General features: G+C 45.7%; 1 protein-coding gene across 1 annotated transcript in view; it reads right to left on the bottom strand.

The window, feature by feature from the left end:
• DENND3 (DENN/MADD domain containing 3) overlaps window positions 1–16,092 on the bottom strand; it is a 67,850-nt gene that overhangs the window by 40,436 nt on the left and 11,322 nt on the right. The window contains exons 2-7 of the mRNA XM_015407679.1: window positions 14,613–14,892; window positions 10,318–10,433; window positions 9,056–9,195; window positions 8,182–8,293; window positions 5,057–5,176; window positions 2,985–3,203 (exon numbers count right to left, since the gene is read on the bottom strand). Coding sequence (XP_015263165.1) covers window positions 2,985–3,203; window positions 5,057–5,176; window positions 8,182–8,293; window positions 9,056–9,195; window positions 10,318–10,433; window positions 14,613–14,892 — 987 coding nt within the window. The remainder of the gene's footprint in view (window positions 1–2,984; window positions 3,204–5,056; window positions 5,177–8,181; window positions 8,294–9,055; window positions 9,196–10,317; window positions 10,434–14,612; window positions 14,893–16,092) is intronic.

Raw genomic sequence — 16,092 nt, 5'->3', positions numbered from 1 at the left:
AGGAACAGAGCAAGTAAGTCAAGATCCTCAGTTCTTTGGCCACAGTCCAAACCCATGGGCACAAATAATGCTTCCATTTCCAACTGTGCTGGTATTGACCTTTAAAGCTCTGTATGGCCTGGGACTAACATATATCTTAAGGACCGCCTTCTCCCATATGAGGCTTACCAACATTCCCTATCAAGAAAGATTTTGCCCATGCAAAGGAATGCACCTTGAAAGGGTAGACCATGTTTTACTTCATTGTGAATTTTATGGGGAAGTGCGGGATTGTATAATTCAACCTATTGTGTCTAACTGTCACAGTTTTCCTGAGACGAAGTTAGAATCCTTCTTATTATCTGACCGATGTCCCCATATTACAAGTCTAGTTGCAAGGTACCTTTTGGCTGCCATAATAACCAGGGAGCAAAAGATTAGCTCTTCTATCTGATGTTTGGATGATTTTATAATTCAAATTCTCTGTAAACTTGCCTTGTGGTATTTTGCTTTTCTTTTATGCCAGTAAAGGAATGAACCAACCCACTCACTCTGGTCATCTCCAGAAGCCCTGCTTTGGTTGCCCCCACCACCTGAGGCTAGCTGGGTGGCGACCCAAGAAAGGGCCTTCTCAGTCGTGGCACCAAAACTTTGGAGCTCCCTCCACAGGGACATTCATCTGTCTCCCTCTATCAGTGTCTTTTGCCAACGGGTGAAGACTTTTTTTGCTTCATTTGGCACACCCCCATTAAAGGTTGTTTGCCCTCCTCCCCGGTTTTGGCGTTGTCTGGTTATGAGTTTTCACCGGATTGTTTTATAATTTTAAATGTTGTTTTTAATTGTCCACATGTTTTAATGTTTTTATGTGTGAGCACCCTTGAGCACCCTGATTGCCAGCAGCACGAGATGAGAGTTAACAAAAGCGGACTGGAGAAGGCCAGGACGCAGGCATCTAGGGCACCGTACCGTGTAGCAAGTCCTCCGGGGGCAAAAGCTACTACCCAAGTAAGTCACAAGTTACAAAGGTGCACTATGCAAATAAGACTGCAAATAACGATCTACAAAGCAAGTTCTCCAAACAGAACCTCAATATACAAATCACAGGGACCAAAGGTCTCTATCTGACTTACATCTATATGAGTCATGTTCTATTTTTTTGTTTTGTTAAATCAAAATCTATGAAAACATATACATCGTCACAGTTGGCATTTTGTACGTATGCATGTGGATCTTGACGTTCTTTGGGCATATTTAAAGGTAAAAGTTCCCCTTGCTCGAAAGCCAGTCGAATCCGACTCTAGGGTTGCGGTGCTCATCTCCGTTTCCAAGCCGAAGAGCCAGCGTTGTCCGAAGACATTTTCCATGGTCGTGTGGCCGGCATGACTAGACGCAGAGGCGCACGGGACGCTGTTAGCTTCCCACCGAAGTGGTACATATTTATCTACTTGCAGTTTCTTGCTTTCAAACTGCTAGGTTGGCTGGAGCTGGGGCCAGAGATGGGAGCTCACTCTGTCAGGAGGCACTCAGGTCTCGAACTGCTGAACTACCGACCTTCTGGTCTGCAGTTCAGTGTCTTAACCACTGAGCCACTGCAGCTCCTTGGACGTATTTACTCACTCTCTAAACTGATGTCTTACCTAGCCCAAGTAAGACATTCTAATCCCAAATGTAAAGTGAAAATGCAATTGTTCTGTATATGAGCACCTGGCCATGTATGTGACAGGCATATATTCGCCCCAAGGGCTCCAATGAGAGGCAAGCAAACCCCAGTGAAACAGGTTTTTCCAAATAATGCACAGGTGTAGCTTACTTGCTACATTCGTGGTGCCTCCTTCGCCCCTCCAACCTCTCACTTCCTGTGATCTGATTTAAGCATTCCACAACTGGATAAAGCTCCAACTTGCTAGGGTGTCTGAATTACTATTCACTTCCTTTACACTCTGCCCTTTCTTCCCAATGGGGACCAAAAGCGGCTTACAACGTCTGCCTGTCCTCCATTTTATCCTTGCTACAACCCTGTGTGGTAGGTTAGGCTGAGACAAAGTGACTGGCCCAAGGTCACACAGCGGGCATTCACAGTAGAGCGGGGATTTGAATCTGGGTCTCCCCCCTCCCAGTCCAACATTCTAACCACTACACCACACTAGCTCTGAACAGTGCAAGACACCTTGTGAAACTGGGCACCAAAGGAGATTAGTGTTTGATCAAGCTCCAAAATTAATCAGTCTCATTTGGATGTCACGATAAACTCTCATTAACGTTAAGCATCTGCATATTTCCCGTGGTCACACAACTGAGGCGCTAACAGTGCGTAGCACTTCGATTACCCCCACACACACCCCTAATCATCCCTTTAAACATCAAAAGGGGGGTGGGGAGGAACTGTTCATATATTACTTTAGGTTGATTTTTGTAGAAACGTATTTTCCATCCTGACCTGGGTAGCCAAGGCTAGCCTGATCTTGTCAGATCTCAGAAACTAAGCAGAAACTAACACTGGCTGGTATCTGGATAGGAAGGAGGAGGAGGAGGAGGAGGAGGAAGTGGTGGAGGAGATTGGATTTATACCCCGCCCTTCACTACCCGAAGAAGTCCCAGAATGGTTTACAATCCCATTCCCTTCCCCTCCCCACAACAGACATCCTGTGGGGTAGGTGGGGTTGAGAGAGCTCTCCTGAGAACTGCCCTTGAGAGAACAGCTCTGAAAGAACTTATGACTGACCTAAGGTCACACCACCAGCTGCATGTGAAGGAGTGGGGAATCAAACCCAGTTCACCCAGATTAGAGTCCAAGCTCCTAACCACTACAACAAACTGGCAAGGAGGCGGGCAATGGCAAACCGACACTAAATGTCTATTGCCTTGAAAATCCTATAGAGGTCACCACCATAAGTCAGCTGTGACTTGATGGCAAAACAACAACAAAACCCCCACGTTTTCCCCCCAGAAAAGTTGTGCACATTGAAGTTTCCAGAAAAAAAATGAAGAAATTACTCATGACAGACCTTACTAACTTCTCCAAAGTGATCGACGTGACAGCCCATGAGGAAGGATGTCGGGGCCATGACAAAATCCAACATTTGACGAGACAGAATAGGTACGAAAGTGTGCTGCCACTGAATAGGATGAAGGTACAGCATGAAGCATTCGGAAACGAGCGTCAGCAACGACCAGTCAGAAGAAAAGAAAACTATTTTGCGCTCGGTTAAGATACACGTTATGATCTGGGGAAGAGGGGCGGGAAAAAACAGATCAGCACAACTTTTACATGTTGAGGGATGCAGAATACGGCAGTATATAATATTGGATCTTTTATCTAGCACATTTCAGGTGCTCAAAGCACTTCATAAACAGTATCTCAGCAACCTACACAACAGCCGTGCAGAGCAGGCCAGTGTTATCCCCATATGGAAACGGGAGCCTAGGGTGAGACTTCACCCCACAACAGTGCAGCCAAGAGGCCACACTACCAGCTTTTACGCTCTTAAAAATCCTGTCACCCCCTTGGTACCGGTCACTCATACTCAAAAGCATCTTTTCTTAGAGGAGAGGGCAAACCCTTGTTCAGACTAACTGCACCACCCCACCTAGAACTTTTCCAGCACAAAACCCACTCAAATAAATGTGAGTTGTTTCAGAGTCCACCTAACCTCATTTTTGAGTCCTCACACAGTGTATATCAGGGATCCTCCACTTTTTTGAGCCCGTGGGCACCTCTGGAATCCTGACACACAGCGGGGGGCGCAACCACAAAATGGCTGCCACGGGAGGCGAAGCCAGCCACACAGAAGAAGCCCAAGGGCAGGGGAGAAGGAAGGTAATTTAAGAAACAGCTTTTTAAAATCTGCACAACCAATCGGTTCCCCAGTGGCCACTCAGAAGCCCTGCTGGGGAAGAACCTTGTATCCACTTTCTAAAAACACTTGGTGGGCTCCGGGGAAGGGGTCAGCGTGTCCCGTGGTGCCCGTGGGCACCACGTTGGGGACCCCTGGTGAATGCAGCCCTCCTCCAAAGGGAAAAGGGTGTTGCATATCTTTTCAAGTAAATGTATTGAGTATTTTTTCAAAAGCTCCCCAGTAAACGAAAACTAATCTAAAACAGAGCAAGCAGTGATTCTAATCCCTCAAAGGAGCATTCTGTCGGCACGTTCCATCATTTTGGCAACCTTGGGAGCACTAGGAAGCACCCAACTGTGTCAAGGATCCGACCTCATAGGGTTCAGTGCCACATATCTGTCACTAGCACAGAAGAATGACTTCTCTCTCGTCATCAGAGTGACACTCTGTGAAAGAAGCAGACAGAACCCCTATGTGAGAGGAGCTAGGCGCTATTGAGATATATGTCAGAGTGATAGAGGTAGCAAGCATTTACTATATATCAGTTTGATCTGTTTGTCAGACCCAGCTGTCATTCTAGTAATCATGTAATTACAGCCAGGTGTTTTCTAGCAGGTGTCGCTCTTTCAGGTCTTGTTAGAGTTCATGATTACATCACCTTGTTAGAGACTGGCTGGGGTTTAGCATAATAGCTATCAGTTTGGTAAGCTGATGGGGACTCAGTTTTCATAGACTAAGGCATGACATGGTGTTCAATACCCTGTAAATATCTCTGTATATATTCACCTTTATAACTATATAAACTCTCTGGGCACCTTCATAACTGGTCAGTCTCCCGCTTCTTATTTACAATACCCAATAGGCACTTCCAGTTTATGACTCGGTGGGGACAGGCAGATTACAGCATGGCTGTAGGGGTCCACAGAATGGTCAATAAAGAAGGGTTCTGGGAAAGCTAAAGCTGAAGGACTGGGAAGTCCTGAAAGCTTGCCCTGCCATCCATCTGTACACGGAGGCTCCCGGAACCTCCCTGTGACCCAACCTAAACAAATATGAAAGCCGTCCCAGGGAAGAGTGGTCAAGCAAGAGTTCATTTTGCAAATAACCACCACCAGGGATTCGAGGAAGTCCATTTCCCCTAATGAGAACTTAATCTCTAGCCCATAATACTGTGAGACTATCAAGTGCGAGGAGATGGGAACAAGCTTCTGCTCACTTCAGACAAAACAGCCATATCGTACCTGCAACACCTGCTCTGGTTTGAAGCACAAGAAGGGAAGATGAAGATCCAAATCGATAAGGGGACTGTCAGGGTCTTCCCGAGATGGAAAAATTACCTGGAGTGGCTTCATATTAAATACCTAGAGGAAAAACAGATAAGGAGGTCATCCAGCTAGCCCTGTGTGGCGGCGGTCTTCCCCAGGGTTCCCTCTAAGTTGAGTTAGTGGGAGCCAGCTCACAGTTTTTTAGCCTCCGGCTCACACATTTTTCTCTTAGCTCAGGAAGGATGGTTCCAGAGCAGACTAATTTATGCACTAGCCAGATTGCTCGCTCACAACTTTCATGCCAGTAGCTCACAATGTAGAATTTTTGCTCACAAGATTCCACAGCTTAGAGGGAACATTGGTCTTCCCCCACAAGCCCTTTAAAAAAAATAAACAGGTAAAAACAAGTCCAATTCTCAAAAACAAAAGAAGTTTAACTTTATGCATGAACCAGATATACATTTGTTTCAACTACAACACTACATGCCATACTATCCTGTCTACCTGTAAGAAGAAACTTCTTCTTTTGTGTGTGTGTATTTCATAGAATCATAGAATTGGAAGGGGCCATACAGACCATCTAGTCCAAACTCCTGCCCAATGCAGGACCAGCCTAAAGCACCTTTATTTATTTTTATTTTATTTGGCTTCATAGAATGAGAGACCAAAACTGAAAGTAAACATTTGCAACTGAGTCGTGGAAAATCTATCTGAACAGACACAGTGTTTGAGCAAGATTGCTAATTCATGCTCAGGGGAAAAGAAAACAAGAAACCAGTTTACTGAGCAGATGGATTGCAAAGCACAGCCAGAATTACACAACACAAACAGGGAATCACTCCTGTTTAGCTTATTTTTTCATGGACCTCTATGACCAGTTGCTGCACAAACTCTGTTGTATAATGCAGAAGGACAACTTGTACCAATTGCATCATTCTGTGACATCACATGTCCTCCCTCAAACCAGGGCTCCAAAGAGACACTACAAGAGACACTACAGAACTGTAACGCATTCTAAGGATTGCCAAATACTGGACTATCCCCCTGGAAACTGGCGAGCTCAGACCAGTTGACACAGGATCAACCAGATCTTAGAGAGTTCCCTGACAAAGAGAAAGAGGATCCTCCTAAGAACTACACTTACATGAAATGCGCCATATCCTAACCTGGAGAGAATCTCCATTATTCTTTTTCTCACCTCTAATAATTTTGCACCTCAATTCTCAACATGATTTTTTTTCACAAAGTACATTTGCGATAACCAATGTAAGGAATAACTAGAATAAAATTCAAGTCTAGCAATAGCACCTCAAAGATCAACAAAATGTTCCAGGGTATAAGCTTTCGTACATCAAGGTTCCCTTCGTCAGATACAAATGAGAATGGAGGGGGTCCATCAGCCCTTATATCTGGGTCAGAAGGTGGGACAGGTGTGACAAAAGAAAGGCCTGTCAGAGTCACGATGCAGGGGTACGATGCATAATGCAATTAGCATGATTGGAGCTAGGAGACATGCACAAATGGGAAATGCAGAAAATTCAAGTAAGGAATATTGTAAAGTGACAAATTGCTTCTGCCAAGATATCGGAGGGGGAAGTGGCTGGGACCGGGGAAGCTGAAAGCACAGAGATCCCAGGAGGCAGAAAAACCACCACACACGGCAGTTTGGTGTAGAGAGCCTGTATGATGTAGTGGTTAAGTGCGCGGACTCTAATCTGGGAGAACCGGGTTTGATTCCCAACTCCCCCTCCACTTGCACCTGGCTGGATGACCTTGGGCAAGCCATAGTTCTGACAAGAGCTGCCCTTGAAAGGGCAATTCTGGAAAGAGCTCTCTCAGCCCCACTGACCTCACAGGGTATCTGTTGTGGGGAGGGGAAGGGAAATGAGTTTGTAAGCCGCTCTGAGACTCCTTTGGGTAGTGAAGGGCAGGGTATAAATCCATTCTTCTCCTCCTCCTCCTCCTCCTCCTCCAGTAACTGGCTCATGTTGTCAAGCCAAGATTCTCACCAAACTGTGCTAAAGCAGTAAGATAGATGGTTCTCCAACAGCAAAGCAATGGTCAGGACGATCGCACCTTTCTCCTGCCCGATTCTTCCTCTGAAGCACCTTCTCCTCCCAGGCAGGTGCACTTCAATGAAAATGGCAGTGGGAAGAGAGGCATGTAGGGGAAAGGACTGGTGACCATGAAGGAGCATGAGCAAACACACCCGCAGACACAGATGCCTCACCTCTTGGAAACAGCAAAGTCAGTCCTGTCTCTTGATGGCTGCTGGCAGTGCCCGCTCACAGGAAGCTGCCTTAGGAAGCTGAATCAGACCATTGGTCCACCAAGGACAATACTGTCTATTCAGACTGGCAGCAAATCTCCGGGGTCTCAGGTCTTTCACATCATCTACTGCCTGGTCCTTTTAACCGGAGATGCCGGGGATTGAACCCGGGACCTTCTGCACGCCAAGCAGATGCTCTAGCACTGAGCCACAGCCCCTCTCCCTTTGAAGACACAGGTCTCCTGCCCTGATATGCAGCTCCACTCCAAGGTGAGGAAACCCCGGAAGGAAGGAGCATGACAGAAGGAGAGACCACAGCAACAAGAGAGAGAAGACCTAAAGGAGACTGAAAAAGGATTTGTTCCTATCTTCTGTTGTTTTAACAACCGCACATGAACAATGACTGATTTCGTTACTCTTTAAGGGGCTGCTGGACTCTTACTCTTTTCTACTGCTACAGACAGACTAACAGAGCTACCCATCTTGATCTACACATGGGGGGGGGCGTCTCCAACTCTCTCTCTTTTGCATTTTGCAATTTTATTTTATTTTATTGCATTTTTAATAACCTATTTATTTTTCAGCCTGGAAAAAGTGGAAAAAATGAGACTGAAGCTTCCCTGACCTTGCCTGGGGTCATGTTGGAACAGCCACACATAACTCACTCTCTCTTTTTGTCTGAGGGGGCTGCAGTCATATATGGAGGGGCACTGCCCCCAAATGCCTGCTGTGGCCATGGGCTTGTTCAGAATTCCAAATCGAAACTTATTGCCGAGAAACCACATGCAAGAACAACTTCAATGTCATTGAATACAGCAGGCTGAATCATTACCAAGTGGAGTGGTCCTGGGGGAGGACTGGGTATTAAAGACAGCTTTGCAGCAAATTCTTTTATATAATCATCCACGTCTAAGTCTTTGTAAGGCTTCAACTGCACCAGTAAACTGAAAGGGGAAAGAATAGCAAATAGTGAGACACAAAAACGGGAGATAAAACCCCTTTTCCAAGGGAATCACCATTCCTTTTAAACATTTTTTCCTTCTGCTGCTTAGTTTCCACCTTATTCATGATCCAAACCAGGGGGTCGTCCCCCCCCCAAGGTGATGCCGTGGGCGCCTTGGTGCCCGCTGACGCCTGTTCTGGAGCCCATCAAGTGTTTTTAGAAAGGGGGTGAGGCCATGTAAGGCTTTTCCCCAACCAGGCTTCTGATTGGCGGTGCAGATTTCTTAAAATGTTGCTTTGGCAGCAGCTACCACCACAGCACACGGATCTTCACTGTATGACTTGAAGGTATGCTGCCGCAGCCACTCTGTGGCTGGCTTCACCTCCCCCAGCAGCCATTTTGTGGTTGTGTGTCCACCATGTTGTGTCAGAATTCCAAAAGTGCTCGCAGGCTCAAAAAGGTTAGGGATATTTCAGCCCACATCTGCACGAACACAACTCACAAAAAAAAGAAGAAGTCAAATTGATAAACAAGCCATGATTTGTCACTTCATGTCACTTTGTCACTTCATGGAACAAGCATATATATGCTCTCTGTGATTCCCCTCTGCCATTCCTGTTTAGGAGCAAACCGTTGTTTGCTACTATATCTAAACCAGCAAACCATGGTTTAGGCTCACCCTTCAAAATGCAAATCAGAATGAAAGGACAACCATTGAGGGCACAGAGCAGCCAGATGAAAAACATAAATTAACACTCCTTACCAAGACAGACAGTCTTTCAGGGCATTGAAGTATGGATACCTGGATATGACACAAATAGCGTAGGGTACAAAATATGCAGCAGCTTTAGAAGTCTGTACAGTTTCCCAGTGAACTTGCCCATTGGAGGAGATGTGTCCATCCTGCAAGAAAGTGGCATGTTACTTTCGGTATAAGGCCCAGAACTACAAACTGGGATTTTCAGTTTTGGGAAGCCCAGAAATCAAGAGTGTTTGTGGAATACACAGAGTATGAAGGTCTGCCGTCGGCCAGACTCAAGACATGATACAATATACATCTCAGGCACCAACAGACATTAACTTTTAAAATATTTGGCAAACTAATTCCCATATTCCCCTTTTAAAATCCAACTCTACAGGTTTTTTGTCATCTTCTGGGCGTGGAACAGCGGTCACTGTGGGTGTGGAGGGGGAGGTATTTGAACATTTCCTGCATTGTGCAGGGAGTTGGACTGGATGACTCTGGCGTCCCTTCCAACTCTATGATTCTAGGACAATATTAACGTACCGAGAACAAAATTTGTCTGAGCTGACAAAAGACAAAAAAAATATTAACATACCGAGAACAAAATTGGTCTGACAAAAGACAAAAACCACTTCATGCATTTAGCTCTACATTATGAGTTGCACTTGTTAACATCAAGAATCACACTCTGTCTGTTTCAGAGAAAGAATGCTCTAAGCCAGAAGAACCTACCAAAAGACAGATACTTGAATACTTTTTGGCAACAGTCAACATTTGCTAATTACTGGCCAAGTTCAGACTGTCAATTTGAAGCGCTAGGGAGTCGTGGCAATGAAGACCCGGAACAGACCGGGAACGACTTCTTCACAGTATTCCCGTTCACAGTGCAGCGAATGAAGTGGGGGGATACTGTGGAGGAAGCGCAAGGGAGCGTTCACACTGTCGACCCGCCCCTGACGGGCTGTTAGGGGCTGTTTCTGCACTCAGTTGCATGCGCCTATGCGCATGGGCGCCTGCCGCGGAAACAGCCAGCGCCTATTATCAACGACACACGGTTTGCTACCACTTTCACCTGGTACTTTTTTAACTCGGGAGGGAAGCGGCACAAGATGGCTTGAGTACGGCTGGGGGACGCCTGACAGATGTGCCTGTGTGAACCCGCCCCTTTAATCCGCTACTGAAACGCTACTGAAACGTTTGGCTGTCGGGCCAAACTGTCAGTCTGAACTCGGCCACTAATTAAGCACTTGAAATGGTTCCAAAAAAACTAAGCAACATACTTGAACAGGTTGGTAATATTGTGCGACTGCGCCGTATGTTCTGTTACCACAAACATCCGTGAAAACCAGAAAATGGATATGGTCATCCTTTGATTCACTTGTTACAAAAAATCCTCCTAAAGAACGAGACAATCTTTTTTAGCATTGCTTACAGTAAAAATATTCCATGTCCCCATTAACCAATGATGCAGGTTACGACCCCTCACCTTTAAAAAGGCAGACAAACTTGAGATAGAGAAAGGGGAGTCAGGAATGACAAAACTTGGTTTAATCTTTTGCAGCTTTATACGCCACACACTCCTCAACATTAATGGCCTCAATTGCCCTCAGGTGTTTCATGATGATTAGTGCACATTCTGAAGGTGTTGGGTTCTTTTTAACACCCCCCCCCAAAAAAAAGAAATATTGCACTGAAACAGAAATTAAAAGTTACCACATAGGCCAAAATCAGCAGAATGATTTCCCCACAACTTTTGTGAATTGCTGCTATTCTATTGCAAAGTAAATTTTTAATAAAGCACTAGGTTTTGTTTTTTTCTGGGCAGCAGGTGACACCCATTTCAATTAAGCCTTCCTGATTCAAAGCCATTTTCTGTTGCAAATAACTTCCCACCCACCTGTTTTTTGTACAAACCAACCACTAAAGGCAGGAGCCCTCAATGTGGTGCCCGGGGGCATCAAGGCGTCCACCGATGCTTCTCCTCATGCCCACCAAGTATTTTTAGAAAGTGGCTGTGGCTACATGGGGCTCTTGCCCAGTAGAACATCTGATTGGGCACTGGAGATCTGATTGGTTTTACAGAGTAAAAGGACACCGTGTCAGTGCCAGCTGCCTCAAGTCTTGGTTTTTATTTTCTCTCTCTCCTTTTTCCCCCAGGGTATTTTTAAACCACCCCTCTTCCCCCTGCACTTGGGCTGCCTCTGTTTGTGCGGCTCCGCCTCCTGTGTCAGCCGTTTTGTGGTTGCGCCCACTGCTCTGCACCAGAAGCACAAAGGTGCTCATGGGCTCAAAAACGTTAGGGACCCGCGCACTAAGGGATGACATCTTAAACGGGGCCAAACGGGAGAAAGACACGGGATTCTCCCCCTCCCCCCCCAAAAAAAAGATGGAAAAGCAGATGAGGGAAGGATGACGCTGAAGGGCAAAATGGTCCAAACGAAAGGGTTAAGCAGCTCCTTCCCTACTCCTGCACCTGACACAGCCCTCTGGGGGTGCTTTTCATTACAAAAGACTGCACCTAACATGCAGCCGGCGTTATTTACTGGTTTCACTCTGACACAGAAAATATCAACCGGCTTTTAAGTTTGGGTACCAACAAGAAGGGGAACCCCTAGTTGCTTTTTCCATGAGCATTTGGCCCGGAAAGGAAGGGGGTGACTCAATCCATGCGGCTGGCAAAGCTTAAGCATTCCGCTGTGTCAACCCTCATCAATCGATCAGCGGGCAAAATTTCAACTTGTAATTAAAGCTACTGGACATTTGTTCTGGAGACCACGGTGGGCACTTGTGTGTCAGATTCCTGGTAAGCTGCAGTTATTTCTTTTTTAAAAAGAAATCCAGTTCCAGCAACTGCTGAAAGCATTCCAAATTAAAACCAATTCCAAGCCTCCTACTCAAATTGCATGAAAAAGAACTGAATGGCCCCAGAGAGTGTTCCTACGGCAGAGGAAGTGGAGGTTTTATCCCCAGATCAATTGTATTTCATCTTCCTACATGAGCCACCTCGGGAATACTCCTGCTTCAAATGGCAGGGTAGAAACTGCAGGCAGAAATGAAGAGCAAAGTCATCCCTGCTGCTACTGTTGTTTCTAAGGATTCTGTAAACAGCCTTGAAGGCTACATAATGTGGGACAGAAATACTTTAAACAAGCAAACAAGTGAGCAGAGAACGAAATACATCTAACCCGCCAGATACTTAATGTATCCCATGTTTATAAGATTTCATGACAATTATGTGTTGGATAAATATACAAAAATCGGCTTACGGGGCACCTAGTTCAGAGTATATAATGTGTGGTTTTCTTTCCTAAGCAGACTGCTTTTGGAATGGATGACATCAAGGCCCAGTACATATTAGGAAATAAACCTTTTATGAAAGAAGTTAGGAGGAAGCCTCAAGAGCTGAGACGTATGGTTATGGTAACTACTGAAGACTGCCCTGTTTAATTGGAAATCATTAACAGCAGTGTGTTAATGATGCTATGAAAGGTATGGTTTACATGCCCTTCATTTACATAGAGTCTCAATTAACGTGGCTGATGCCAAACTGCAGAAGACACGCAGGTTGCATTCATTTTGTGACAAACCTATTTTGGATGGCCCAGTTGTGAAGCATTACAAGTTCATTCAAGCAAATGAAAAAAACTTACAATCCTTTGTTACGGGGAAAATGACATAAACAGACATTGTATTTATTTATTTATGTTATATGTCACTGCCACAGGAGGGGGTGGAAGACTGCTCCAAGAGGGAATTAGATAAGCATATGGAGCAGAGGTCCATCAGTGGCTATTAGCCACAAGGTATAGATAGGAACTCTCAGGCTGGGGCAAGGGATGCTCTGTATTCTTGGTGCTTGGGGGGGGGGGGCAACAGGGGGAGGGCTTCTAGTGTCCTGGCCCCACTGCTGGACCTCCTGATGGCACCTGGTATTTTTGGCCACTGTGTGACAGAGTGTTGGACTGGATGGGCCATTGGCCTGATCCAACATTGGCTTCTCTTATGTTCTTACTTTAGTCCACCTTTTTCACTGGGACTCCAGGAGGATTACACAGAATAAATCAATGCAGTCAACAAACAGAATAGGACATCCAACAGGCAAAGCAATAGGATTTGACTTGTTGGAAACCAACCAGAAGTGAAGCACAGGTAAGTATTCAAACTTAAAAGTGGCGGGGCGGGGAGACTTGGGGATCGCTATTTTACCTTTCTTTTTAGTTGGGGATGATTGACCACGAGGAAAGTTTTAATATATAAATAAGTAAATAAAATATAACACCTTGAATGAAAGCTATACATTACAAGCTATATCATCCAAGCACTACCAAGCTCATCTGTGAGCTTATTCAGAAAGGCTTTGGTTACTTTCTGCACAATTCCTCACCATGTATACAATATACCGTCAACGTGGGGTGTTCCATGTGGATATTTGTTGGTGCAGCTAGTCAATTGATGCATGTGCGCGCACATACTCAAAAAAGAAAAATCATACCAACTGGGCATCAGATCTCCACATGAAGCCACCACACATCATACTAGGTTATACACAGGGTGCGCCCACAGCTGTAGAAGAGGAGATTGGATTTATAACCCACCCTTCACTCAGAGTCTCAGAGTGGCTTACAAACTCCTTTCCCTTCACCTCCCCACAACAGACACCCTGTGAGGTAGGTGCGGCTGAGAAAGCCCTTTCAAGGACAGCTCTTGTCAGAACTACGGCTTGCCCAAGGTCATCCAGCAGCTGCAAGTGGAGGAGTGGGGAATCAAACCTGGTTCTCCCAGATTAGAGTCCATGCACTTAACCACTCTGCGGTGGCTCAAGTGGTTAAGACGCTGAACTGCAGGCTGTGGAAGGTCGGTAGTTCAGCAGTTCGAGACCCGGGTGCCGCAAGACGGAGTGAGCTCCCTTCTCTAGTTCCAGCTCCTGCCAACCTAGCAGTTTGAAAGCAAGAAATTGCAAGTAGATAAATAGGGACCACTTTGGTGGGAAGGTAACAGCGTTCCGTGCGCCTTGGTGTTTAGTCATGCCAGCCACATGACCACGGAAACATCTTCGGACAGCGCTGGCTCTTCGGCTTTGAAACGGAGATGAGCACCGCAACCCTAGAGTCGGACTCGACTGGCTTTCGAGCAAGGGAACCTTTACCTTTTACTTAACCACTACACCAAAGGAAGGAAATCATTGTTGGGTAAGAACATGAACTGGCTGTTTAGACTTCTGGGGCAGCACCTGCATTAAATCCAGTCTCCATCACGGGAGTGTCCCAGTTTCCTGGAAGTACTGTGCATCACCTGCAAGTCAACCTAACACCTATCTATTGAACACATGATGCTGCTTTATACTGAATCAGACCCTTTGTCCGTCAAAGTCATTATCGTCTACTCGGGCTGGCAGCCACTCTCCAGGGTGCCTGGTAGAGGTCTTTCACATCACCTACTGCCAGATCCTTTCAGCTGGAGATGTCAAGGATTGGCCTGGGACCTTCTGCATGCAACATAGATGCTTTCCCACTAAGCCAAGGCCCCTCCCCTTCATTCACCAAAATGATGGTCAAAGGAAAGGACCACAAGGTACCTGGAAAGCAGAGCTGCGGTAACCCGTTAAGGTCAACGTCTTTGGGAACGCTAATATCCTCGGTTTCCGGCAGTTTCTGAGCTCCGTTCAGAGTCCTTGCACTTTCAATCTTTGATTTCTCTTTTTTCTTCCGAAAGGAACGGCGTTTTGTTTTATTGAATGCATTGCTATTTATAGTCGTCGCCTGAAATTCCTGCTTGCTGATAAATGGAGGTACAAAAACAGAAAGAACTTCTGGTTCAAAGGGCAGAAAGCTCTTCACATCATTCTTCTGAGCAGCCTACACACACACAAAAAGGAAAATAAAAATTACATTTTCCCCTTAACTACTTTTTCCTCACGCGATTCCTCACATATCGGAATCTTGCTTTTCTATTTCGCAACCTTGACTTTTGTTTTAAGTCACCCACGGATGCTAAAACGTTTTCACTTCCCAAAGCACACTAAGGAAGCATGATTTTATCACTCACAGTTCCTCCTCTGAAGTTTATAACCTGGTGTACTGTCTTCGTTTTATACACAGGAAGACCCAGGCAGAGAAATCTGGGCTGGAATTCTCTGCAAATTTACCTTGCAGTAAGTCAACAGAGACTGGGGCAATTACACTAATAGACCAACCCTGAGCCTCGGACTATCTGTTGACACAAGATTAGGACTCAAGTGTATTTAAGAATGTAAGAACATAAGAGAAGTCATGTTGGATCAGGCCAATGGCCTAAACAGTCCAACACTCTGTGTCACACAGTGGCCAAAACCCAGATGCTGTCAGGAGGTCCACCAGCGGGGCCAGAACTCCAGAAGCCCCCCCACACTGTTGCCCCCCAAGCACATTTCCAGGGCAACTGTCCCATCTTCTCACTACTTTTGCATTTCTTGCCCCTACGCGTGTCTCCTAGCTCTAATCGAGCGGATTATCTTTTGCTTTATATCTCTGCACCCTAATAAGAGCTTATGGGCCTTCATTCTATCTGCATTGGAGAAAGTCAGTTTTGATGCATGAAAGCTTATTCCCTGGGGAAATTCTGTTGGTTTTTAAGGTGCTATTGGAGTCTAATGCTGTTCTTAGCACCAATATAATTTTAGATGTTTAAATAAAAGAGAACATTGAGAGGACATTATATACACACTGCCCTGACTTGGATGGCCCAGGATAGCCAGATCTCATCAGGTCTCGGAAGCTAAGCAGGATCAGCCCTGGTTAGTCCTTGGATGGGAGACCACCAAGGCAATCCAAGATTGCAACGTAGAGGCAGGCAATGGCAAACTACCTCCCGTTGTCTCTTGCCTTGAAAACCCTACAGGATCGCCATAAGTCATCCACAACTTGACAGCATTTTCCACCACTATATAAACACTTGGAATATACATATTTGCATTTCTGAACATGCACAGAAAGGAGGGGGGGACCAATGCATGGAACACATGGTTAGAAACTGGGGGGGGGGGTTAACCCAAAAAGCCTGGGCAAAGATTAGGAAAA

The sequence above is a fragment of the Gekko japonicus genome, unplaced genomic scaffold (assembly GCF_001447785.1).
Source record: "Gekko japonicus isolate JY-2015 unplaced genomic scaffold, Gekko_japonicus_V1.1 scaffold1591, whole genome shotgun sequence".
Taxonomy (NCBI): Eukaryota; Metazoa; Chordata; class Lepidosauria; order Squamata; family Gekkonidae; genus Gekko; species Gekko japonicus.
Note: the sequence above shows the minus strand (reverse complement) of the source record. Positions and strands in the feature narration are given on the sequence as shown.